The sequence below is a fragment of the Eretmochelys imbricata genome, chromosome 1 (assembly GCF_965152235.1).
Source record: "Eretmochelys imbricata isolate rEreImb1 chromosome 1, rEreImb1.hap1, whole genome shotgun sequence".
Classification (NCBI taxonomy): Eukaryota; Metazoa; Chordata; order Testudines; family Cheloniidae; genus Eretmochelys; species Eretmochelys imbricata.
Window position 1 is genome coordinate 277907447 of NC_135572.1, and position 26559 is coordinate 277934005.

Here is a 26559-nt window from a genome sequence, read left to right on the forward strand (position 1 = left end):
AGCAGCACCATAAATCACAGCAGCACTGCGTGTCTCCGCAAAGCCACCATATCACTATAAACTGAGCCGGTAGCAGGATGCGTCAGTACTGTGGAAGCTGCTGCGCGAGGACAGCCTACCATGGCTGGACCTGTCTTGGTGTGTGCGTGTGCATGTAAGTGCCTGGATTGATCTTCCAAAGCCAGCGCCGCTGGGGGCAGCAGGAAAGGCGCAGAGATCATAAGAAGCGGGCTAGACAAGAGACCGGAGGAAAGGAGCGTGCAAGGCCAGCCCCCAGTGCAGGGCAGCAGGGCTCCCAGCCAGCGCCTGGGGAAAGCACTGCGGAGCCGGCGTTCTCTCCCCGGTCACTGAAGCGTACTTACAGCCGGAAAGCCGGGGATTACACACGCTCCCGGCCCGGGGCTGGAGGCACCATCTTTGTTGAAGGCAAAAGGGCTGAACAGGAAATGCCCTGCCTCCATCCTTCTTAAGGGGACGAGTCCTCCAGAGGAAATGCAGCAGCCATGTTTGTTGAGGTCAAATGCTTTGCCGTAGAAAGCGCAGCAGCCATCAGTGTTGTGGACACAGGCACTCCCAAGTGTTAGACTAGCAGAGAGCACTTACCTAGAACATGCCATGTAAGTGTAACATGAGTTGTAATCGCTACCCCTGAGAGATTGTTCTTTGTCTGGAGCGGTGTTGTAGCCCTAGCAGTCCCAGACAAAGGCAAAATCTTTTATTGGACACACCTCTGTTAGTAAGAGAGACAAGCTTTCTAGCTACCCAGAGCACTTCTGCTGGGGGGGGGGGGGGGGGGGGGGATTGGTCTTTGTCATTAGCAGCCAACTTGATTTGTTACAGTGCTCATATGTCCATCCATGAAACAAGATGACTATTTAAAATGCTCAAAAGTCAGAACTGTGATCGTTAAGGTTGAACATGTAACCTTAATTCTGCCCCATTGTGCATATGCATTAAAGTACAGTCATTTAATTTTAATCAATAGCAAACTGTAAAATCTATAGAAGTATAATTATAACATCAAAAATCCATTGGAAGGGAACAGTTTGGCTCAATATTTAGATTTTGCACAAATTAAGAAAACCTTCCTTTATTACAAATGCTGCTACGTTTTATTCCAATGGAAAATTTTTTTAAACAAACTTCTACAGTGATTACAACTCAAAAAATGCAGTACTAAAAATGTACAAATTAAACTGACTGTAAACAAAGGTGAAATTGACTTGATTGTCCAAATTGAGGGAAATTCAAAAAAGTAAACAACATAGTAAAAGAAAAGCAAATTGAGTTTTTAAAATGTTGTCAGTTTTAAAAATCTAAGATGTCATTATTAGTAATACAGACTCCAGTTCTGCAACACACACACATATTTAACTTTACTCACTGTGAGTAGTCCCATTGACGACAATGAGGGCATGTAGTTAAGTAAGCACATGTCTTTACAGGATCTGGGCCATCAGTGAGCCTGCAATTGCATGTGCACAGCAGAGCCCCCTTCTGCATTGTAGGATGGAGTCCATAGGCAAGACAAAATGTTTCCTCACACCACATGACTTTTCACTCGAAGTGCCCCTTTTAAACTGAGATAGACAGAACTAAGGCTCCCTATTCCAGAATTAGTTTGGTATTACTAAATTTACCAAGTGACTATAGTGAGAATTCATATTTATGGACAAACTCACTTTGGGGTGTTCAGGGTTTTTTTTATAACTGTAATGTTCTTTCACAACTGTTTTTGTGAATGGAGATGAATTTAGCAACCTTGTTTTAAAATAAAAAAAACAAACAAACCCTACAACAAAAAAACAAGCACCAAAAATGCTGGGAATTCCCTTTTTTTTTTTTTTTTTATGGTTTTAATGAATGATCATTGTTTCACAAGTAATGGGAAGAGTGGCTGTAGCACTGAAATGATTATGCAGACAGGAAGTGGGAATGGTGTCTGCATTCTAGTACTAAAACTTTCTGATAGGGCTACATCTGAAAGGGAATAAGAGGGAAGTGATGCATAAATGTGCTATGATTGCATCTCCAAGTCTGTGAATGAGAGGATGGAGTAATGCCTGTTCTCTGCCATTCTTTATATTCCTTTAGGACCCTGATTGGCTAAAAAGATGCTGGCTTTCTCTGCCTGTCTATCTGTCTCCCTCAACCCAACCCATTCAGTCTCTGTTGGCTCCTATGCCTCCAAAGCTTCTCAAGGCCTACAGTGTCCAGGACTTTCCCTTCTGGATTCCAATGATTCACAGCTGCTGTCAGCCACAGAAGTCTGTCCTCACAGCACAATTGCCCATATACTAGTGTGATATTCATATATTATGTACCAAAGTGTGGTAGGTGTTTATAAGCACTTAGGGAGACAACAATCTAAAAACCAGAATCTGTTAAGTCTTCAGTAGGATTCCAATTCTGTCTTAAAGAGACAGAGACAGAGTTAGTTTCTACAAGTACATCAGGAACAGCATTTTGCAAAAGTGGGACCAGGATAGGGATACCCTCTGTCACCCGTCTCTCTATCCCTAAGTGGTTAGTTGTGCGACTGCTTCCCTCTGGGAGATCAGCTGCACAGCTCCCTTTCAAAGCCTGACCCACTGGTTGGGTGCCTAGGTCCACAGATGCTAGAACAGCTGTTCTGTCCGGGGCAAACCCCCCCGCATGTAATCAGTGAGGAGACATTCCTGTACTCCCACCAATTCTCTCAGCTTCCTTCTCTGGGTCCCCGGGTAAGACACACATCTCTGTGCTCTCTAGAGTGGGATCTATTCCCTGTTCAGCTGTGAAGGGCTCACAGCTAACAGCCGGAACAGTTCTTTCACTGGCAAGCACTATACCCTCCTCCCTTTCGGAGTTGGGTTTGCCTCCAATTACAGAATCAATGGATCCGTCACCCACCTCAGTGGTCTCTACGATTCCATCACCCTTCACTGGTCTTCCCTCTAGGACAGGGGTGGCCAACCTGTGGCTCTGGAGCCACATGCGGCTCTTCAGAAGTTAATATGCGGCTCCTTGTATAGACACTGACTTTGGGACTGGAGCTACAGACGCCAACTTTCAAATGTGCCAGTGGGTGCTGACTGCTCAACCCCTGGCTCTGTCACGGGCCCTGCCCCCACTCCACCCCTTCCCGCTCTCTCCCCTGAGCCTGCCGTGCCCTCCCTCCTCCCCCAGAACCTTCTGCACGCCACAAAACATCTGATCAGGAAGTGTGAGGAGGGAGGTGCTGATTGGCAGGGCTGCTGGTGGGTGGGAGGCGCTGGGAGTAGGGGAGGGGGAAGCTGATGAGGGGCTGCTGACATATTACTGAGGCTCTTGGGCAATATACATTGGTAAATTCTGGCTCCTTCTCAGGCTCAGGTTGGCCACCCCTGCTCTAGGACTCATTTCTCTATGCATCCTAGAGTGAGGTCTGTCCCTTGCTCACCTGCAACGTGCTGGCAGCCAGCAACCTGGAGAGCTTTCTCATTGAGAGGCAACACACTCCCTTCCCCCGCAGGAGGAGATGCCACCTTTAGCTACAGGGCGGCAGGAGCTGGTCTCAACCACACCCACCCCTGGAAGCATACAGTTTTCCACGGCTGCAGAGGAATTAAAGAGACACTCCCATTCTTCCAGTAGTTCCTGAGATTCTACCCTTTCTCTCTGGGGTTCAAGCATAACATTTCTCCTTGACAGCCCAAGCTACACAGAAGAAATCATTCCCCAGCAACAAGGCAATCAGGTTATCATTTACCACAGCCACAGCCAATACAGCTTCCATTTCCAAATCCTCAGTTTCTATGTACACTTTAGCCAAAGACACAAGGATTTTGTAACCTCCTACTAATAAAAGCTCTGCCATCTGTCCTTGCAATAAGTCACTTTCCTGTACAACATTCCTTCTAACCACAGAAATTTCTGCCCCTGTCTTCCCACCCAAGGCATTCCTTGCCATTAATCCTGACAGCCTTCATGTGCTTTATGCCCGTCTGTGAAAAGGCTACTTTTACAAACCCTGTACGATCAGTGGCAATTGCCTGAGGTGCCTGTGTGCTCTGGGTGGCAACATTCACATGAGTTGCTTGCTGCCTGTTCCCTCCCAGCACAGGACATTTATTCCTCAGGTGTTCAGTGGAATTACTTCTCCCCCCACTCCCCGGGTCAGCAGCCCGAGGAGGGGAAAAAGGGACAATGACGTTAAAGGGGCTTTAACATCGCTGCCCCTTTTGTGCCCCCCATCAGTGGCCCTGCCGGGTCATCACTGCCCTTTTTGCGCCCCTCCCATCAGTGGCCCTGCCAGCTTCTTACTAGTTTCGCTTTCACTCATTTTGCTCCTTTTCTGTCCCTACTTCCCTTTCCCAAAATAAGCAAACAGAAAATAACAAACTGGTAACCTCTTTGACTGATCTCAAGCCACCACACTTAAAACTCACTTAAAATCACCACCAGTGTATGGAGTGCTCACTCAGAACAACAAGCTGTTCATTTAATCCTGCCAACTATGCCACTGTGACGGGTTACCCCCAGGGTGCCACCTGGCACTGGGGTACCCCGGGCCCTCTAACCCACCAGCCTGGGCTCCCTTTCACACTGTACTGCTGTGACAAGCTGCCAAGCCCTCCAGCCTGCACTTTCACCAGCATTCACACAAATAGGGACACGCAGGCTCTCTAACCACCAACTTCCCAGCCTACGACCCCAGAGCAGTACCATTCTACCCTGGTCAAATCTGGTCAGTTTAATTGGTATGGGTTTAATACCCAGTCTGCCTCTCCCTCAACGTGAAGAGAACAACACACACTTGTGGTGACCAAGCAGAGATTTTCCCCAAGCACTCCAGTCAGAGCTCACTGATTTGGATTAAAACATAAAATAAATTTAACTACAAAAAATAGATTTTAAGTGATTATAAATGATGGCAAACAAATCAGAGTGATTACCTAGCAAATAAACAAAAGCACAACCTAAACTTAATATACTACAAAGACTGGATATGAATAGCAGATTCTCACCCTAACTGATGGTACAGGCAAATTTGTAGATTCTTAAGGCACAAGCTACACTTGCTTTGCAGCTTGGAATCCCCAGGTGTTTCAGACACAGAGGAAAATCCCTTTAGCCTGGATCCAGCACTTCCCCCACTTCCTCAGGTGTTTCCAGGAGTCTTCTTGTATGAGGAGTGAAGAATCCCAAATGATGTCATTCCCTGCTTTATATAGCTTTAGCATATGCTGGGAACCGTTTGTTTCAAAGCTTGGTTCCCAGACCAGTTTGTGGAAAGATATTAACATCCCAAGATGGGAGTCCAGCATCATGTGGTCTTGTCACATGTCCTTGTAGAGTCATAGCAGCCATTACTTACAGGCTGTCTATAGCATTCTCAGGAAGGCTCACCAGGTAGGGGACAAGCTTCTCCGAAGGCCTATTGTTTTTCCTAATGGCCCATTTCCCTGATCAGGCCCTTCCCAATCACAGATCTAGACTGAAAGCATCTTGTCTAGTGGGTGTTACCCAGGTGTAACTACATTTGAAATACAGATAAGTAGTCAATATTCATAAATTCAGATACAAAAATTATACAAACATACAAAAAGGATAATCATATTCATCAAATCATAACATTTTCAATGATACCTCATGACTTGTACAAAATTCATCATAATTATGTCATAATCTTATCATAACAACATTACTATGATGAATATGGGGTGCAGTGTCACACCTGCAACTAGATCTTTGCAGGGAGACTTCAGTGATCATGTGGAGTCCTATTACAATCAATGAAACTCTCTGCAGGCTCATGGGTGCACCTGCAAGGGACTCCTGGCAGTACTGGGGCCTAAAGGAAATGAAGAAGGTGGGAGAAAAGGATATAGCAAACAAGCAAAGGGATGAGAGTGACGACTGACATCTTTGGTTAGTTCCATTGGGTTTATGTCATTGTTAGTTTTTGTTTGTTTGTTTTTAATATATGTTTATATATTCTATATAATTTAATGTTTTTATACGTCTATATAAAATCCCCAACTGCCTCTCTGGCTGGCCACTATTAGTTCTTAATTTTTTCATTCATTGCTTACTTTGTTATAAATTATTTTGAACCCTTTCCTAGTTCAGAACCTCCCCACCCCGCATTTGTTTGCATAGCCCTTTCCCATTTATTATTTCTACTTATTTTTAGCTTACTGACCATTTTCAAAATGTGTGTGTATATATATATATATCAGCCCTAGTTTTTATTTCTCGCCTTTGTGTGTGTCAGATCCCCCTAGTGTTTTGTGATTGGTAGGGGCACAAGATTGTCATGGTGCTCTCGGGCAATGGGTTGGAAGCATTAAGCCACTAACCTGTTGCTCTTCATAGAAGCAGTCTTGTCTTGAGACATAGCCCACTGAGGCAGCCACTGCTATACACTTCTTCATCAGCAATGGAATTTTCATCTCACCCCTGGGAAGGGGTAGAGAGAGCAGGTAGTAGCAGAATCTTCATACACACCCTGTTTGGAGTAGCTGGGGGTGGGATCTTTATACCCCTGCACAGAGATACATGGTGATACCTTCCCCCAGGTTAGCAGTCCTTCAACACCAGTCAGGTAAAATATTCCACAGATGTCCATACTTTCTCTTTTTTTGATACTGCTAAGAGAGAAGTCAATAGGGCTTCGGTCGGGTCCATTAGTCTGCCTATGAGACACAGATGTAGGATCAAGGCCACAAGGAGCAATTTGGGGTTGCTCTTCAGTTATAGAATACCAAAATGGTTGGACCTAGAGAAAGCAATTTCCCAGTCTTTTGACTGTTCTTCCTTTCTTTAGTAACATTGCAAATCAATTTAGCCTCCATTCACTGTTTTTAGATCTCCCTTCAGCATTTCCTATTGACTAATACATTGCCTGGGAATAAACATCTTAAATTGGCTTCTGCAATAGTATTAAATATAAATACCACATATAACAAGAAAATTGTTCTAGGAGGAATGGCTCTCTACTGCTGCTTCAAAATTCTGTTTACAGGCTAGTTGATATTACTACTATTAGATTAAATTAGTTAGACTGCCCAATTTTAAAAGATATTTTTTGCTACTTGGGGAGGGTCTTGTACTTGAGAAACCTATTTTCAGCAAGTTATTCTTATTTTACCTATGTTAGTACAAAATTCCATTACATAAATAGTTGCTCATGGGGTACAAGTGTTCCCTCAAGTGAAATTCGTTAGCCAACTTCTTGGATTCTCCCTAAGACATTCAACAAACATTCTAAACTTCCTATTTTAAACACTTCTTGTCTCCTGTTAACTTTTTAGAACATTCAATGTTGTTGTAGCCATGTTGGTCCCAGGATATTAGAGACCAGGTAGGTGAGGGAATATATTTTATTGCACCAACTTCTGTTGGTGAGAGGATGAGCTTACACAGAGCTCTTCTTTGAGCCAACAGAAGTTGGTCCAGTACAAGATATTACCTTACCCTCCTTGTCTAGAGCCACATTTAACAAAAACGGTGACTAGTTTCAATAGTACAGAAACCCACTCAAAACTTCAAACTGATTTTGGTGGGGAGCTTATATATGAGAAGTGAATTTTTGTTGAAACTGAACTTGTATCCAGAATATATCTTCATTTATAAACTCCTCTTTTGGAAGCAGAAAGCAATATATTGTGTTCAGCCTGATACATGATATCCGGAAAAAAACAGTAACAAAGATTCCCCAAAGGATTCGATATCTACATGCTACATAACTTTAATAAATATGATCTCATAATAGCACACGAGGGGATAAACTTTCAAAAAGCCTTGCTACATGCTTGTTTCCTAATTAGAAGGCTGTATGTAATTTCCTGTCTTCTGATCATCACATTATGTATTGTTTACATAATTCTTTGAAGATATAAAACTCTCAAAGTGTTAAAAAATAGGACCACTAGTAGTAGTATTTATTGCATTCTTTCCCCCCGTGCAACTGAATGATTCTGTGTGTTTCATATTTGAACATGGGGCAGTAGGTTAGTTGTACTAGCCAATTTATATTTTTTGTGAACTATCGCTGTAATATACTTTAGGTTTGATCTTGAGAAGTGCTGCACTTGCCCAGCTTCTGTGGACTTTAATGGGAATTGAAGGTGCTCAGAAGTACACAGGATTGGGCCTAGGTTCATGTTCTTTTTTTTTTTTTGGGGGGGGGGGGTCTATCATTAATATGTTTCTCTAAACGATTAACAACAATATTTAGTCCTCATGGATCTTTTTATTTCTGCTTTCTTTTAAATCTACTTACCTGAAATCCGTTGGGGTTTTGTAACAACCATTTGGACTCATTATTCAGTGGAGGTATTGACTTCCATCGTAAGTGTGCGCTCAGCCACATGAAAGTACCACACCCAGAGCTGTAATGTATACAGTATTATACACAGTTACCTACTTTGCACCTCATTTGAACAGCTGCATAAAACTTAAAACAAATGAAAAAAACTTTCCCATATAAGAGAAATATTGGTAAACTAGGACCCATCTCAACAAAAACATTGGTATTTTTACATTGTATTTACTGTACTTCAGATGCCATATACAAACCAATACTTGTTTGTTATTAATAGTATCTTATTAAATATGAACATCTTTCTCAAGAATCTGTTTTATCTAGATAGTTGAAAATGTAATACTTAAACAACAGGAGTCTATGATCCATAGATCCAATAGTGTGATTTAATGTAATTTCTTGTCACATGTCATCAAAGTACTTTTTTCTGAGTGAGGATAGGTGTCAGACATCATGTGTGCTTGAGTGATGACAGGTGCTTGCTTTTTATAACCTAATTTATTTTTTAAACTCAGTTTGCAGCACATATTGTATCTGGGGACTGCACTAGGGATTAAAGAAAAGAGCGGCTATATTACCAGAATGCGTTGCCTTGAAGATGTAGGCAGTCACAGTGAGCCTGCTACCAGCTGCTCTGAGTGCTGAGAACTCTCCTTTAAGAAACAAAAATAGCAGCTGCGGCAGCTGCTCCTGAAAATTTTGCCACCTTGTTATGCAAATCTAATTTGTACATACAGTTTAAATCACTCAGACAATTAAGCATATTTGAAGTTGTTTATGGAAACTTTTCTCAGCTATTTGTTGGAGACTGTACTCCAGAAATAACTGCGACAAAGCTAAGAATATATAAACCAAAGTATTATTGGTTAGAGCTAATCTACTGCATATGCTAGGTGTATTTTGCATTATCGAGTTGAGTCTGACTAAAAAAAAACCCAACAAACCTCCATGCCTCTTTTCCTTCAATTTTTTCACTGATGTATGGCTTACAGCAAAGTTAATACTTTATGTGGGCCCAGGACACATTACAACCTAAAAGGCAAGGTTCAAGGTACACTGGGTTTGAGAAGTGTTTTAAAAGAGTTACAATATATTTTATCAGTATATATACTATCACTTAGGTAGCATTTCTGGAGAGGCAGTCTATTAGCAAATCTAAAAGAATATTTGAAAGTAGTCAGCCCCTGAAAAAGTGGCATGCCCATTTTCTGGGATTATTTCAATGTGAGGCATTTAAATTATTTTAAAATAATGGTTAAATAGCATCTTACTCTAACACTTCCGTAAATGTGACTGAATGTTTTTACCTTACATACATGTACAGATTTGTCAGTTTTTCAAGACTAGACATTGAGATTAATAAAATCATTACTACTTGACTCAGACTGGTGTACCAATATATCATTTACACATTAGTGTATTTTATTGAGGTAGACAATCACACAAATGGACAAGTTCTTCCTTCTTGTGCAGCAACACCAGTGACCCGAAAGAGGTATATTATAATTGTACCTAAAATGCAATTGAGATGTTTGTCAGTCTTTCAGATACCAGGGAGAGTTTGTAGGGCTGGCAGTGAGGAAATCCAATATTTGTAAACAGAGCAAAACTGACATGGAATCATGGACGACAATAAACAAGGAACCTCAGGATCCATTTATACAGTCACTCTTCAGAGCAGAGTCATGTGGTCTCTGAAAGGCTCCCTTCACAATTTTCCACTTTTCTGGTGGCCTGGTTGTTTCTCTCAGATGTATACAGAACATAAGGAATCATATTATCCAGGCCTGGGATGACCAAACACTGAGACCTGGAATGTTATAGCACTGGAAGCCTGACAACTGTACTTAACGTGCATACATTTTAAAATTTAAAAAAAATGAACATCTGACTGGACCTGTGCCTTCCTTGGCATGATGCAAACTATTACTTTGATTTATTGTATAGTGCCCAGAAGTGTCACAGGTACTTCACAGAAGAGAGAGAAATTCATAGAGTAAAATCCTGACCCCACTGAAGTCAATAGCAAAGCTGACTGACTTCAGTCATGCCAGGATTTTACCCATTGTCTTTGACCCAAAGAGCTTAGGCCCAAATCCACAAAGGTATTTACATGCTTAAGTCCCAGTTTTAGGTTCCACTGCGATCCACAAAACCCCAACCAAACTCTGTAGGTGCCTAAATTCATTCAGCGCCTCAGTTTTCAGGGTAGAAGTTCCATAAGTGATTGTTTCTGCCTCTGGGCACAAGTGCTGCTGCCTCCCTCTAGGTATGTCACACCTAAGCCCCAGGGCAAATCACAGACTTGGGAAAGATAGGCATTCATAGTCATGCCTGGGGCCTGATCCAGTAGGTAGCCTTTGAACACTCCTATGGGATCAGATGCCATTCAAAATGGCTGGAGGTAGTGATGAGGCCCAGCTTATAAGTTTAGCCCAATGATTAGAATATTCACCTGGGATGTGGGTGACCTAGATTCACTTTCTCCCCTTTCTATCAGAGGGGAGAAAGGATTTAAACAGGCTTCTCCCCCATCTCAGGCCCTCCGTGCTATGGGACTCCCTCAGTCTCTCCTGTTGAAGCTGTTCCCTGGTGGCTAACTAGTGAAAGTGATAGGAACTGGGGGACTGGAGCCAGGGGTCTCCTACCTCCCAGGTGGCTGCCCTAACCACTGGACTAGTTTCTCTCTCTCTCACTCTGGTCCAAAGACCATTTAAGTAAGTATCCACAGTGGAACAGTCATTGGGCCTGAGAGAGAGCAAGCAAGAGAGAATGACTCTATAATCCCATGGTTAGACCACCCACCTACGAGGTGGGAGACCCTGGATCCAGTTCCCCAGCACCTATCACCCTTTTCTTGGCATCTCCCATTGGCTACCTTAGGTGGCTCTGCACCTAGTGTGTTGCCTTTTGTGGATCACATTCTTAGGCACCTGTCTCTCCTCAAACACTATATAGGGAGGCTAGGTATCTAACTCAGCTTTCTGGATCACAGTGTTGTTCGTGTGCTTTTCTAGGTGCCTAAAAGTTAGATACTGCAACATTCAGTGATGCGATGCCTAAGTCCCTTCATAGATCCCTCCTGGCCAAAGTAAGTGTAGACATGAAGCAACAAGTTAGAATGACAATCAGGAGAAGATGGGGCAGGAAACAATGAGAGCAACATCAAGATGATCATGTGGTTAATCCATTCAAAGCACGTGCTTGTCTTGGTGTTTTCTTTAAATATAAAGCAATAACTGGAAATAGTAAATGTAGTTCTGGTTGTTTAAGTTCATCAGCAGCAACAGATGTTGGAAGTTGATTATCTCTGTGTTTCCCCTGTAGTTAGGGCAAGAATGCAGAAGCAACACTTCAGGACTGCATGACTTCCTTTGGCTAAAATATCTAGATTAGGGTGGCCTGTCAAAATCTGTGGGAAGCAAACTGCTCAGCCTCCCACGCTGATAATGCTATTATTTTCTTTAAACATGGATTACTAGAGATCAAAATGCCAGACTTTACAAGTGACCACACATTAAAAAAAACAAAAGCTGAGAATTGCATGCAGCTTCTTATGAAAGTGGCATGTCTGTGGGGAAGAACCCCTGGGAGGTATCCATAGAGCGTTTTGGGGGAGTGGTAGGGTCACAAAAGTGGCAGAACCAAAATGACTGTTTGCTTCCCTTGTCTTCTGGTATGCTTGCCAAAGCTCCTGTATTTTCACACAGCACTGCTGCATGTCCCTGGTATAGTGCTCCTCCCCCAAGCCCTGTGCAATCTTGGCATAGATGTCAGCATTTCTTCTGCTGGATCGAAGCTCTGCCTACCCAGACTCTTCCCCTCCCCTCTCCCCCCCAAGCAATAAGATCCACCGCCTCCTGTGTCCTCCATGCTGGAGTGGGTTTGCGGCTTTGAGTCTCCATGATCAGCTGTGCTGGCAAGCTCTCCATACTGATCAAACAGGAACTGAAAATTCCAAAGTTTCCAGGGCTTTAACAGGGAGCGATTGTTTCCTGTGTACCTGGCTCACATCCAGTAGAGTTGAAAGCGCTCTCCAGAGCGGTCACAGCAGAGCATTGTGGGACACCTCCTGGAGGTCAATTCATTCAAATTGCACAACGCAGTGTCTACACTATCCCCATGTTGACCCATGGATGTCAAATCAAGCACTATGCCTCTTGCAGAGGTGGAGTACAGAAGTCAACTTTACAGCCACTTAAGTCGGTGGAAGGGACTTGGTAGTGTAGACACATACAGACGCTCCTCAGGTTACGCAAGACCCGATTTACGCAAATCTGCACTTACGGAAAAAGTTCTGTAAGCTAGAAATAAGAGGGGTTTTTTTGGCGTAACGTTGGGTATACGTTTCCGACTTAGACAAAATTCAAGTTACGCAAGGCTTTCTGGAACAGAACGATTGTGGAAGTGGGGGAGCATCTGTACATTATTAGATCGACTTAACACAGCTTAAGTCGACCTACGTTTGTAGTATAGACCAGGCCTGAGATTCTGCTCCATAGCAAAAAGCTGTATAATCATGGAGGACTTCAATTTGAGTGATATATGCTTGAAATCTCATGCAGCCATTAAAAAAAAACATCCTTGGAATTTCTAACGTTTAGGTTAGTTTCTTAACTCAAAATGTGTTGGATGTCTTAGTGATATATAAAAATTAATGGTACCTTAGGTACAAATTGATCATGACATTTTTAATGTACAAAGTTCAGACCAGTGTTTATAAATAAAATAAAAAAAGCGTGTATATATATACACACACACACACTATACACACTGCTTTAACAGGACTGCATTCACAAAGCTGAAAACAATTCTGAGCCAAAAATCAGCTGGGAGGAAGAATTTAAATCAGAAAAATGTAAATAATAATTAGGAATTCTTTAAGAAATCTTCACTAGATGCCCCCAAAGCCACAATCGAGGAAGATGGCTGTTAAAAAACCACTTTGGACTAAAACGGAAGTGAAGGCAGCTATAAAAAACAGTAATATGGAAGAAAGGGGAAGTTGACAGTAAGGAAAATAAACCAAACTAGTAACCGTAGAAAATAGTTAAGGGAGGCAAAGGGACATAAAGCTATAGCCAGGAGAGTTAAGGACAATAGATGGTTTAAGTTTTATAATTAACTGTCAATCAACATGGGTTTATGGAAAATAGATCCAGACAGACTAAGTTGATAAAATATATCTTAAAAAACAAATTATTTGAGATTACAGGTTTTGTTGATAAAGATAGTTGTGTTGATGTACCATACTTAGACTTCTATAAGACATTTGACTCGGTACTGCATGACATTTTGATTAAAAAAATATAAAATTAACATGGCACACAGTAAATGGATTAAAAACTGGCTGATAGGTCTCAAAATGTAAAAGGGGAATCATCATTGAACAGGTGAGTTTCTAGAGGAATTCTGCAAGGATCAGTTCTTGGCCCTAGGTGCATTAGCATTTTATTAGTGACCTGCCTGGAAACATAAAAATTTGCAGAAGACACAAAAATTGGGGGAGTGGTAAATAATGAAGACAAGTCACTGATACTAAGTGATTTGAATGCCTGGTAAACTGGGCGCAAGCAAACAATATGCATTTTAATATGTCTAAATGTAAACATATACATCTAGGAACAAAGAATGTAGGTCATGCTTACAGGCTGGGGGACTCTATACTAGAAAGCAGTGACTCAGAAAAAGATTTGGGGATTGTAACGGCTAGCCAGCTGAACAAGAGCTGCCAGTGTAAAATAATGGACTAATGTAATCCTGGGGTGCACAAACAGAGTAATCTTGAGTAGGTATAAGAGAGATTATTTTAACTCTGTATTTGGACTGCTGCTAGAATACTGTGTCCAGTTCTGCTATCCACAATTCAAGGATGTTGATAAATGGGAGGGGATTCAGAGCAGGCCTATAAGAATAATTAAAAGGATTAGGAAACATGCCTGATAGTGATAGACTTAAGGAGCTCAATCTATTCAGTATAATACAGAGAGGGTTAAGGAGTGATTTGGTTAATACCTAACACAGAAAATAAATATATAATAATGGACTCTTCAATCTAGCAGAGAAAAGTTTAACACAATCCAATGGCTAGAAGTTGAACAAAGACAAATTCAGTCTGGAAATTATGCATATGTTTTTAACAGTGCAAGTAATTAATAATTGGAACAGTTACCAAGGGTCATGGTGGATTCTCCAGCATTGATAATTTTTAAATCAGGATTGGATGTTTCTCTAAAAGATATGCTCTAGGGAAATTCTATGGTCTGTGATATACAGGAAGTCAGGCTAGATGATCACAGTGGTCACTTTTGGCCTTAGAATCCATGAATAAAGCTTGAACTGTTCATATAATACCTAAATTTAAAATAATTTCTACAAAATGTAACTCTTGATGAACAGTACTGGAAGGAATTTTTCTTAATTATATTTAATCTGGTATGGATCATCTCTGGCCAAAAAAAAGATATTGTGTAGGTCTAAGAGCAGAACAACCTTCAAGTGTGCACATATAGCATATTCCTTACAGGAAGAAATCCCTCGAATGCATGGCAATAAACATTTGCCACAGATATTTGCAAAGTCTAATAGATATTTTCCACCTAAGCAATATTTAGTTCATTGTTTAAAGTACATACATAATTATTTGTAAATTTCATTTTTTAATGTTCTTTGTGCAGTGAATTTACAAGTTGAATTTGAAAAGTACCTTTATGGATGAAATATTGAAAAATCTCAATGTTTAATGTTTCAGGCTTACAGAAAAAAATTAAAATGAAAAGCAATTATTTTAATAGTGTGTGAATTAAACATATGGAACCACATAAACAAACTAACCCTAAACATCTGACTTTGACCAATAAGGGAAAGAAAATTAAGAGTCAGGTTGAGTTTGAAATACAGTTTCAGCCCTATTTTATTTACAAATTACAACATATCAAACATAAAACTAGTTGCCTGGCATTTTAAATACAGGGAAGATTAGAAACCTGGTTTTATTATTTAAAGGAAGAAATTGAGTACCTTATTTTGGTAAGCTTATATTTTTTATCCCAACTTTGAAATGGCCAAATCAATATATGTTACATTTTTAAAAGGCTAAAACTTTCAGGGTACATTTTAAGAGGACATTCATGACTCATAGAAAGTTTTGCAAAGTAGTGTATTCAGAGACTTGTCATTTTCTACAGGATCCATTTTAAAACAAACCGGGCTCCTCCAATTCTCTACTACTCTATTTATTCCCTGGTTGTAGTGAAACTACTGTTTTCTTTGACATTGCTGTGGATTCATTATGTTGTCAGAGACAATCAGGGAGCAAAGAGAAAGAGCAGATGAAGGTCTTCAAAACACTGATCTTAATGCAAGTAATTTTCTTTACAGATAACGTCCCTCTGAAGTACTTCTACTAATTTCCCTCAGACAGGCATTCTGTTGCTATTGCTTGTGTAATGTAGTCACATATGATGCTTGGTGTCTTATTTTCATCTCTCCCCATCAAAGCATACCCATATAAAGACATTACCACCACTGTAGCTTAAATTCATGGCAGGTATTATTAAAGTATAACTGAGTTAAAACAATTAACAAAAATGTAATAATTAACAATACAAACCTTCACAATCCTTACATATAAGCACACATAGATTGTATCTTATAAAGGCTAAGTCCTGTATAAAACTGCTTTTCATATAAGAAAGTGAAACAACAAGGAATTCCATAAACAAAACAAAAAATAGATCTCAGAAATAATGATCCATGACTTTTTCCTTACTAAAGATGGTATTTTAATTATGTCCATCTTTGCTGGGGAGGAGAAGGAAAGTTGTCCCATTATATCATTGATTATGGCTACAGTTCCAGAGTTAGAACTGTACATGTGGAACCTCTGTGCTATGTATTATGGGATGAGAAATAAGTAGAGGTTTTGTGGAGATTCAGATATTATGAGGGAAATTTTCAGCAATGAGTACTGCAGGGTAACAGAAAAGCCCACCCTGAACTATGGAACAAATCCAAAGCCCATTAAACTCAATGAAAGACTGACTCCATCTGATTGTAGGACTGGGGCCTGAACATGTATATTTAAATGTGGTTGTATTTGTTAAAACTAAAGTTATCTTACAGTGGTTCTGACAAAGCAATAAATACCATGCAACTGTTTCTCACACAGAGACTATAGAGCCTGATCTAAAGCCTATTGAAGTCAATAGGAATTTTTCTATGGACTTTGGACTGGTCCTATATGAAGCATATTTCAGACATCTATTTTTCTGCAGCAGGCAGAATTTAAGCCTCAATTATGTAATGCTGAAAGCCAATTTGCTCCAAAACAAAATAATCATTTACATAAGCCATGCCAGTGAAAGAAAAAGAGGCACACATTTAATTTGGTTGTTTTCTTATTTTAACTCTGTGTATCAGAGTCAACACTGAAAACTTCCTGCATAATAGCCATCCCAATCTTTTCTAATAAAATCTCTGCTTGTTGCTCATCCCCAACTACATAGAGTCCTGTGCTGATAACAAATTTTGTATCTGCAAACATCGTCTGTGGATATAAAGTAGATAGCTACAGATTTGCAGGGCTTTACAAATAAACAGCTTTTGTTCTTGTAGTTTAAATTTTTTTTCTTAATGTTGTTGCCTCAGCATTCAGCTTCTGGAGCATTTTTCAATTTATTCATTCATTCTTGGTTGGTCCCAAGGGTGCATGTCGGAGGGAACGGGGGAGAAGAAGACCCTCTCCTTTTTAAATAGGGTTTCTTTTAGATTTTTGACTGCAATAAAGAGCCACATGGTTTATCACTGAAGTCAGACATTGTAAGTCTGATAGTTTCTTTGTTTCTTATTGCTCTCTAAAGCTCTCCTTGGAAATATGTAGGCTCTATGTAAACTGTCTCTTCTTCAGCATATTAGGTATTTATTGTATTTCTTAATCAATTAAGTCCTTGTCCTCTGGCCCCGCTGAGAACCCAACAGCCACATATTTTTACCATGTGCTTTGTCTTTTAAGTTCAGACTTACAGGCAAAGCCATATATGGATTTCAGTTATTTCTTCTCTTCCCCCACCCCCCACACCTCTCCGGGAGATCTTTAAACTCACTCTCCACCTGCACTATTAGTATTATAGTACCTAGGAACCCTAGTCACAGCCCAGGATCCCATTGTGCTAGGTGCTGTACAAACAACGAACAAAACAACAGTCCCTGCTCCAACGACCATACAATATAAGAGACAACAGATGGATACAGACAGATGGGAAACAATCAGACAATATTGGGCAGCATGAAAAGGTGGTTTTCATGACCTTCAGATAAAGATAACAGGTATTCTCACACCCACTTCCTTTGTGTGGACTGGCTAGCTCACTCGTTGAGGTGGTTTCTAATTATACTGCTGGTTTGGAAATTGAAGGAATGTTTTTATGCAATAGAATATATCACAATTTCTACAACGTTGTTCAAGCCATTCTTCTCGTACAAAAAGGTTTCTTAAAACTTATTTGGGTTTCAAATCACAAATATAAATTAGAGAACCCTTTTAAACACTTAATTTATGCATTTTGGCTGCATCAGTATAATGCCTAGAGTTTATTTTATTGATAGAAAGGCAATGATATTTAAAACATGAATAGACTATTCATGAAAGACACCCAATTCTAAATGCTCTCTTCCTATCAAATATTTTGAGGGGAGAAGAAAACAATAAATCCTGCATATACTGAGAAGGCTTCAATAGGAATAATATCAATAGATCCTTTTGTACGTATGCAAAACAAACTTATAAAACTAATTGGGCTGAAACTGTAAGATGCTTCATTTAACTCCACTATTAGGTATAAGCTTCTGTAGTAAAGGAAATTACCTACTGGAAGTTTGTCTGAGCCATGACAGAGGTGGGTAACTAATAGAACATTGCCCATCCTGTTTTATTTAGGAAGGGCTAATTCTTATACTTCCATGCTGTGGGCAAAGTAAGATTGGCTCATTAGAACGGAAGACCACACTATTTTCCCCTCTCAACTCCACACCTTCCACACAGTAATTATAGGAGTGTTTACTCAGAATATTACATAAATTACAATATTAAAGAGGTCAGATTAAAATTTAATGGGATGGATACAATTGCCTGGTTACATTTCCACCCCATCCACCCATTTTGTAGATGAGCCATTTATTCTCCCTGCCTATGGTATAAGCAGCACTGAAACCCTCTATATTGAACAATTAAAGGTGGAGCCTCCAAATTCACACTTCAGTATGGAGTTTTAGTACACTCTGTATTTGTATTGCCAACTTGTAATTTTCATCATGAGTCTTTCAATACTTGGAGGGTTTTTTCCTTAAAGTTCCACCCTCCTGCAATTGAGAGAATCTCAGATTTCAATTAATTAAAAATAATAAGTTTCTAGCCCTTACCGTTGCAGGGAAGAACTGGAAAATATGGAACTTCAATGCTCAAAAAAGCAAACAAGACCCAGCACTTTTTTTTTTAAGTCTCCTGATTTAATGCAATCTCATGATTTGTGTTCTGATTCTCATTTTTTGAGCATTTAGGATTAGCAATGCTGATTCAGTCTGTTTGAGCCTACTACAGATTCAAGGCAACATTACAGCAGTTAGAGTCAGATTTGGAATTGAGAGAGCTATGAGTTTAAAGATTAACATTCTAAGCATTGCAGCAAAATCCACAAAGCCACCCTACTCCCACTGCTTTTTAAGAAGTTTGCCTCATGATTGTGCCCTAGAATCGAAGAACAACTCTACATGAGGGATTTTTACATCAATGTAATTTACCACAGCCTGCTGTACTGTATGAGTATGAAGTGGGGCTTGCACTGGTGCAATTAACCCTGGTTTCAAGTTGTGGTAAGTCACACCAGTGTACTGTGTCTACACCAGGGGCTTGCACCAGCCTAGCTGAACCAGTGTTAAGGTCCGTAATGTAGACAAGATCTAGGCCAGGGGTTCTCAAACTGGGAGTTGGGATCCCTAAGGGGTTGCAAAATTCTTACATGGGGGGGGTCTTGAGCTGTCAGCCTCCACCCCAAACCCCGTTTTGCTTCCAGCATTTATAATGGTGTTAAATATATATTTAAAAAGTGTTTTTAATTTATAAGGGGGTGGAGGGTGTCACACTCAGAGGCTTGCTATGTGAAAGGGGTCACCAGTACAAAAGTTTGAGAACCACTGACCTAGGCTTTCATAGGGAGGATGTTTGCCCTCAAATCTATTCAAAATGCTGTTTCTTCAAAGCATATCACATCCACCACCACTACATCCCTCCAGTACATTAAGCACAAGCTGCTTGTCTTTACCAAGAAGCAGTTCCGGATTTCAATGGCGCCAGTGGCTCCACGGAGCCGGGCCCATGCTCAGAAGGGGCCCTGGCCTGCTCCACTTGCACTGCGCCCCGAGACCCCGCTAGCTCCCCCCCCCCCGCTCACCACTTGCTCCTCTTGGCCTGCCCGCTAGGTGGCAAAGGGTTCCTCTCCGCTCCCTGGCCCCACCCCCTGCCCCTCTCAGGCCCCTGGCCGGACCCCAGTGCACCTCTGCCTCTCTGCTTCCTACCACCTGTGGGGCCCTTCCTGTCTCCCCAGAGCTGAGCTGGTGCAGAAGTCTGGCCAGTCTCAGCCGAGGAGGGGAGGGGGCAGAGGGTGCAGCAGGAGGACAATGTGGGGGGGCTTGGCTAGGCCCCTCTAGGCAAGTGCATCTCGAGAGAGCCTGGCCAGGGCAGGCCTGGCCTGGCTGACTGCACCTCTCCTGAAGGGACAGAGCAATTCCCGGCCCTGTGACCAGCCTTGGCTGCGCTGCCAGCTCAGCCTGGCAGACACAGTTGCCTCCCAGCAGACCAGTGAGTGTGGCCAGGAAGCAGGGTGTGGGGGAGTGGGTCTCTTGGGGGCTGTGGGTGGGGCTGGGCTGTGAGGGGGTGGGGAAGATGTGTTGTGTTAGGGCACTAGGGAGAGTGCTGGGCAGTTGTAGTGGGGCTGTGGGCAGGGGTGGTGTTGTGCATTTGTGGGTGGTTCTGGGGGGGCTCTGGCCATAGGGAGTTGCGGGGCTGTTGGGCAGGGGGACTGTGTGGTGTGGCATGGGCCTGCCCCCAAGGGGAAGGGGCATGCTGGCAGCATAGGGCTAGGCAGGCCACTGTGCATCTGGCAACTGCCAGTTTGTAAACAGTGCCCTCGCTTTGGGCAGAGCAGGGTCGCCCCTGCCATGGCTTGCCCCATTGCCTCTGGCTGGCCCCTCGCTCTGGGGACTGATCTCCCCGCGCCATGCTCCATTACCTCCATGGGGGCCCACAAATATGTTTGGCACTGGGCCCACAAAAGGTTAATCCAGCCCTGCCAAGGAGCACTTCTAATCCCACCCTACCTAGCTGATTGATAGGATAATAAGGTACTGTCTCCTTCACTTGGCTGACATTCCCAGTCTTCACCTTCTCTTTTGCTGACCCATATACATAGAAAAGCCTCCAACAAAAACCCATCTAACTATGCTGCGAGACCTACAAGACACCTGCTGGCCCATTGTCACTGGCAAGCCATGACTCACATTCATTGTACTAAGTCAGTAACTTACTGTTGCCTCCTAACAACCCTACTCCCCAAAACAACTCTAATTTGTTTGATCCACTTTTCTACACATGGTCCATTCTTTGTGGGGGGTAAGGACTATCTTTAGGAGTGTGTAGTCTCTCCTTCCCCTCCCCCCACAACTTAGTACAATACCTCCCCTCCACCCTGTGGCATCCCTGAAGCCAAATGACCATTAAATATCACATTTGCCAAAAGCAAAAAAACAATAACAAACCACACCACCAGCAGTTAGTTATCAGCAAGCATAAGATCTTGCTTTTGGCAGTAGTAGCATCTCTCAATGGATCGCGCAGGGGTGAAGAAGAAGAGAAGGGAGGAGACAGAAAGCACTAAATGCCACTGGGGCTAAAACTATCCCACACCCAACTCAAATTTCCAGCCAACAACGGTAGTGCAGTCATGGGTTTTCAATACAAGTGAATCTGCAAATACTGAAAATATACATGAAACAAGTAAATAGCAGAATAGAGGGAGACTGTGCTTTGGTAGCTGCTGCCAAATGTTCTGGTTTGCTACTGGGAGACAGAGCCTTGCAGCAATCTCCAGGTCCAGCATGCCATACATGAGGCCTTGGTCCCAAGGTACTCCAGAATTAGGGTTCCCCAAAAAACAGACCAGTGGTTAGATCAAGAAGGCATGATGGGATCAGAGAGCTCTACTCTTGCGCACTTCTAGGAAATCAAATACAGAAAGGAAAAAAAAAAAAACCCAACGAAAAAGAAAAACTGCTACTCTAAAAATGCTTCAAGTGGGCCTTGGAGCATGAGTTGGGGGATTCTTGTCATATAGACTGAAGTCTCTTTAGATTAGTGGATATTGGGTCTGGACAGTAGCATAAAGGAGTTTTGCTCAAAAACAAGAACTCCAGTTTATTTTGCAGCATTTCAACCTGGGCAGGTTTAGCTTACAGTGAGTCTTGGCAGTCCTTGTTCAAGCTCTCTTCTATTTGAAAAAGCAGACATTAAAATAATCTTAATCCTTTGCCTGTTTATAAAAGTGATGACTGAGCAACAAACTGTGGACCAGTTCCCCTATGTAAACACATATTTCTATTACCCTACTGTTACACACACACACACACACACGTGTGCACACATGCATCTGTGTCTCAGTCTAAATTACATGTGTGTGTACACACACACACTTATGAGAGTAGGGTCTTCATCCCATTTACAGCTTCTGGGAGCTACTGCAATACAAGTATCATCTTTGCTATTTTATGTACCAATGGTGGCCATTATAGTGTTCTACACCATTTTCTTCAAACATAACACTACATTTTGGACAGGATCCCAAGTCCTCACAAGTTAATATGATGCCAACATACCTTGTTAAAGAGACTGCAGCCTCACCCCCTCCACTCCCATCAAAAATATGATTTGGGAAGGCTCTGCGCAGAACCTTATTTGGAGGCATTTTAAAATCCAAACCTTCCCTTTTCTCCCACCCCCCCCCACCCCCGACTGACCCTATTTTAATAATAAATTCCATGCTGAATTGTACAGCTGGATACTCAGTTCTTTGGCTGATCTTAATAGTTGCATTCAAAGTTACTCTATGTGAGACATATTTAGAAAAGATATTTATACCTGGTATTGATACTCTTTCAAGTACTCTTTTAATCTTGTTGGTAAAGGCAGTTCCAAGATCTTATTTGTACATTTGTTTATAGTTATTCTACAGCGATGTTGCAAAGATGGAGTTGAAGTATATAGAGGTTTGTTCAAATAAAGATGCACTGTTCCATTTGATGGAGTTTCAGGCCCAGTTTTTCTATCCTTGCATGTAAGAACGTAGTATTCAATCAAATGGACCACACTATCAAATTGTTTAAGCCGAGATCTGACACATACAATGGAGTCCAGTCTGAATTTGCCGTCTTGATACTCGATACGCAGATTGGTTGGTCCAGCTGATGTTTTTACTGAGATAGTCAGTAGGTACTCCGAATGGGAGCTGTCTCTAACCAAGAAAGTACCTTCAGGAGTATCCTGTAATCTCTCTTTGGCTTCAGCAACATTCATACTGCCCCAGTACCACCCTGTTAGAAGAGGGAGAAGGTTGGTTGTTGTTTTTTCTCCACACAAAAATTGCAAAAAGTTTTTATAGTATCTTGTTTCCTTTATCACTAGAAAAAGTACTATAACTTGCCAAGAAGCAAGCATCCTAGAATGTCTATTAAATATTTAACTTAGTTTATTGTACAATGTGTCATCATGACCCTGTCAGGTCACTATTTCCATGTGTATTCCTGTGTGAATAAGTATTAGATTTCAAAATTTGCTGACAACTATGGGGGAAACCATCATATACCATCCTGTGTACAACATCCCAAATAAGTTCATATCAAACTACATAAATGCTTGAAGTCAAGAATGATACTACTTTTAATAATTCTGGTTAGCTTATTAGTCAAATGATATCTGTATTAATTAGAAATAAGACAGTACAAGTAAGAGGAAATCCATGTTGAGAGACAAGGCTTCCATTCTGGCAGTCTAATGAAGATAAAAATCTTGCATTTTGTAATGCCTTTGATTGTCCTGTGACCTACAAGTATCCTTCACTTTAAAAAACAATAATTTCTACAGCTGTATGATGAGCTATTTTTCCTTTTCCACATTTGAGTGATATAAATATAACTGAAGAGGTTTTTAAAAAAAGTGTATGGGAATTTCAGAGGGCTAAGCTAAACTCTTCTGGACTTTGGGAAATTCAAGTTTGATACTATTTTTAACCATTTATTTTTCCCTGGACAGTAATTCTGAATTCCATCTGGGATAACAATGCAATTTAAGTGTTTCATGATTTTATTAAGGCTTAATTTTTATATATAAAGTGAAGCCATCTTTAACAAAAAAGATGGTTGTCACAGAGAATTTGTAAGAGTAGTTTTCCCTCCAGATACCATCTTTCCAAAACAGGCAACTTGAAGTTAGAGGATTTTTTTAAAAAAGTTTTCTATTTATTTTTAAAATAGAAACCCAGTAATCTACAATTGGATTAGTTTCCTCCCCCGTTCATTGCTGCGTATAGAACTGAGGTTTTGTCTCTTCCTTCTCCTCTACCTAAAGACAGAGAGATAAGAAACAAAGCCCCCGCCCCGAGCTGGTTTCTAAGAAGCAGTCACCGCAGCAAAACAAAAAAAAATTTTTTACGAGCAGTTAAAAGCGACGTGGTTCCAAGGCGCGCAGCGCTGGGTGACCCAATGGCGAGCGGATCAGCACGACATTGCTACAAATCGCTAGTCCGCCCGCAGCCCGAGGGAAGGGAGCCTGGGCAAGGCGACTCCTCGCGAGTCTCCCGCGCCCCGCCATCTGGCGCAGAGGCTGATCGGGCCGGGGCTAGCCGGAGGAAGCGGCATCTCTGCCCGCGGAGTCGGAGGGGAGGGCAGCGAAGCCAGCCCCTGCCAAGATGGGGATGTGACCCAGCCTTTGGGCTAGTAGGCAGCTTATCTGCCACTGAGGGAGATACGGGACGCTCCCACCGGCCGCCCGCCTGCCCAGACTCCCGGGGAAGCAAGCCCGGCTCTGCAAGGGGCAGCGATAGGCTGAGGCACCTCCACGCCGCGGCTACCTCCGCCTCCCCAGGCGGCAGACAAGTGCCCCGGGGCCAAGCCCTGCGGTCGCCCGGCTCAGCCGCGATGCATGTGCCCGGCCGATTCCCCGGGAAAAGCGCTTGTCCCCCCGCCTCGCTCGCTCGCTCACCTGCCCGCCTCAGCTCCTCCATGGCCGCGGCCAGGCGCTCCGCCGCCGCCCTCTCAGTCACCTCAGCCCCGGGACCCCGCCACTCGGCCCCGGCCCGCTCCGCACCATCCGAGGACTCGGAAGAGCGCAGAGTCATTTGCGGGGAGGCAGAAGTCACCCGCCGGTGACAGCCCGGGAAGACTCCGCTCCAGCCCCGCGGCGCCCGGCTCTCAACGCCGCTCGGACATGCCCCTTGCCCGGGGCGCCCGGCCGCGCTCGCCCGCCGTAGCCTGCAAGCGGAGAGGAGAGCGAGATTTACCGCCGAGCCCCAGCCCGCGCTTCCCCGCGCCCGCTTCCCGAGTGCCGGAGCGACCTCGGCCCGCGCCCAGCAGGGGAAGGAGCCGCCCGCAGGCAAACGGGGCAGCCCCCCACTCGGCGCGGAGACTCACCTCCCGCCGGGCGGCGGACCTGGCTAGGAGCCCCGGGGGCGCAGCTCGAGCCGAGGGGCCGAGTCCGCAGCGCGGGGAAGGAGCGGAGGGGCCGCCTCGCTCCAGCCAGGGCGCCGCCGCCGTTGCTGCTGTCGAGGAACACGCGGCCCAGCCAACAAAACCGCCTGGCGCGGCCGGAGCCGGGCGGCCGCAGAGGAAGGCGTCTGGGGAACCGAGCCCGGCTCTTACCTTCGCCTCACCAGCGTCCCTGGGTCAGTAGCCGGGCGGGGGGACTTGGAGAGAAGAAGCCAGGTGGGGGCCGCCAGGCGGGCTCAGGGGGGGGGGGCAAGCAGGTTGCTCTTATTCTCTGGGCTGTTACTGCGCAGAGCAGGCGGCGCCCCGCCGGGCAGGGCCCCCAGGGCGAACCGCGCGCGCGGAAGCGGGAGGCGGACGGGGAGCCCCTGTCTCCCGCACCGCGCAGGCCTCTGCTAAGGGGAGCTGGCTCGTGCCGCCCCCGGGCAGCGCGGGGCCGCGTGCACGTATTCAGCCCAGGGCGCCCCCCGCCTCTCCGCGCTGGTGACTGCACAGGCTGCTTTCCAGGAACTTTCCAGGAACCGCATCATGTGACAGCGCCAGCTCTGGCGCCTCCACGCTGAAGGGGAGTCGGGCCGGAGCTGCCGCCGCTGCCAGGCGTGGAGCAGCCCCAGCAGCCGCCCCTCCCACCCCGCAGGGCCGGCAGGGGACACACCCGGCTGGGGTACGACGCGGACCCTTCTGGCCCGTGCTAGGGGCCGGGGCCGGCCTCCCAAGGCTAGTGAATCCTCCCTACCCCGGCGCATCGCCGCTCTGCGGAGCCCCGTCCTCGGGCCCACGCGGTCGGGGGCGCGGCCGGAGGTCGAGGAGGATAGGCTGGGGTCGGCGGGCGAGGCAGCGCGTCAGGCGGCTGCTGTGATCGCCGTGTGGCTGGCGGACGCAGCCCAGGGCCAGGTGCCGCTGTAGGGTCGAGCCGCCCTCCCACGCCGTCTGCCCCAGCGTCGCATGGCCGGCTGCAGCCCGCACATACTAGCTATTCCCTCTGTCCCTGGGCTGATTGACCCCGGAAACCCTCTTCTCCGCCCGGCGCAATCCTTGCTTTTCGGGATACAAAACAGGGTCCCTCCTCAAGAGCCGGGTGGCGCTTCTGGAGAGACTCCCGCAGCAAGCGGGTCGCCCTCACCTGTGGGGAACCTCGCCCTGCCTGCACGCCTCAGGAGTTGGGCGTCCCAGCCTCTCTGTACGCTTGATGTTGTTTCTTTTTCCCAGGGAAAGTCGGGACTCGGGAGCTGTAGCGGCACCTGAGCCTTCCTTGCGCAGTAATAAAAGTGCTCCGGCGTTTCCTTTGGGGAAATCAGTCTCAGGCCCATGAGGTGCTTAAAGGGGCACTGCCAAGAGTTACAGAGTAGCAGCGTGTTAGTCTGTATCTGCAAAAAGAAAAGGAGTACTTGTGGCATCTTAGAGACTAGCAAATTTATTTGAGCATCAGAGATAGCCACGTGGGGCAGGCCCGTCTCCCCTCGGGA

General features: G+C 44.0%; 2 protein-coding genes and 1 long non-coding RNA gene across 5 annotated transcripts in view; 1 reads left to right on the plus strand and 2 right to left on the minus strand.

Annotated features, from left to right (window-relative positions):
• Nucleotides 1-8347, minus strand: part of CRADD (CARD and death domain containing adaptor protein) — a 97663-nt gene extending 89316 nt beyond the window's left edge. The window contains exons 1-2 of one of the 3 annotated variants that reach the window (XM_077832308.1): nt 8249-8347; nt 6324-6659 (exon numbers count right to left, since the gene is read on the minus strand). In XM_077832308.1, coding sequence (XP_077688434.1) covers nt 6324-6416 — 93 coding nt within the window. In that variant the 5' untranslated portion in view covers nt 6417-6659; nt 8249-8347. Of the gene's footprint in view, nt 1-362; nt 455-6323; nt 6660-8248 lie in introns of those variants that run through there. The other 2 variants (XM_077832317.1, XM_077832299.1) reach the window with 2 other exon arrangements.
• Nucleotides 1-26559, plus strand: part of LOC144273676 (uncharacterized) — a 118755-nt gene that overhangs the window by 51496 nt on the left and 40700 nt on the right. The gene's annotated exons all lie outside the window — the stretch shown is intronic.
• On the minus strand, nt 22382-25660 carry SOCS2 (suppressor of cytokine signaling 2). Its single transcript, XM_077832335.1, has 3 exons — nt 25250-25660; nt 24594-24862; nt 22382-22927 (listed from the first exon to the last, which is right to left on the minus strand). Exons 2-3 carry the CDS (start codon nt 24727-24729, stop codon nt 22470-22472), a joined length of 594 nt encoding a protein of 197 aa, XP_077688461.1. The 5' UTR covers nt 24730-24862; nt 25250-25660; the 3' UTR covers nt 22382-22469.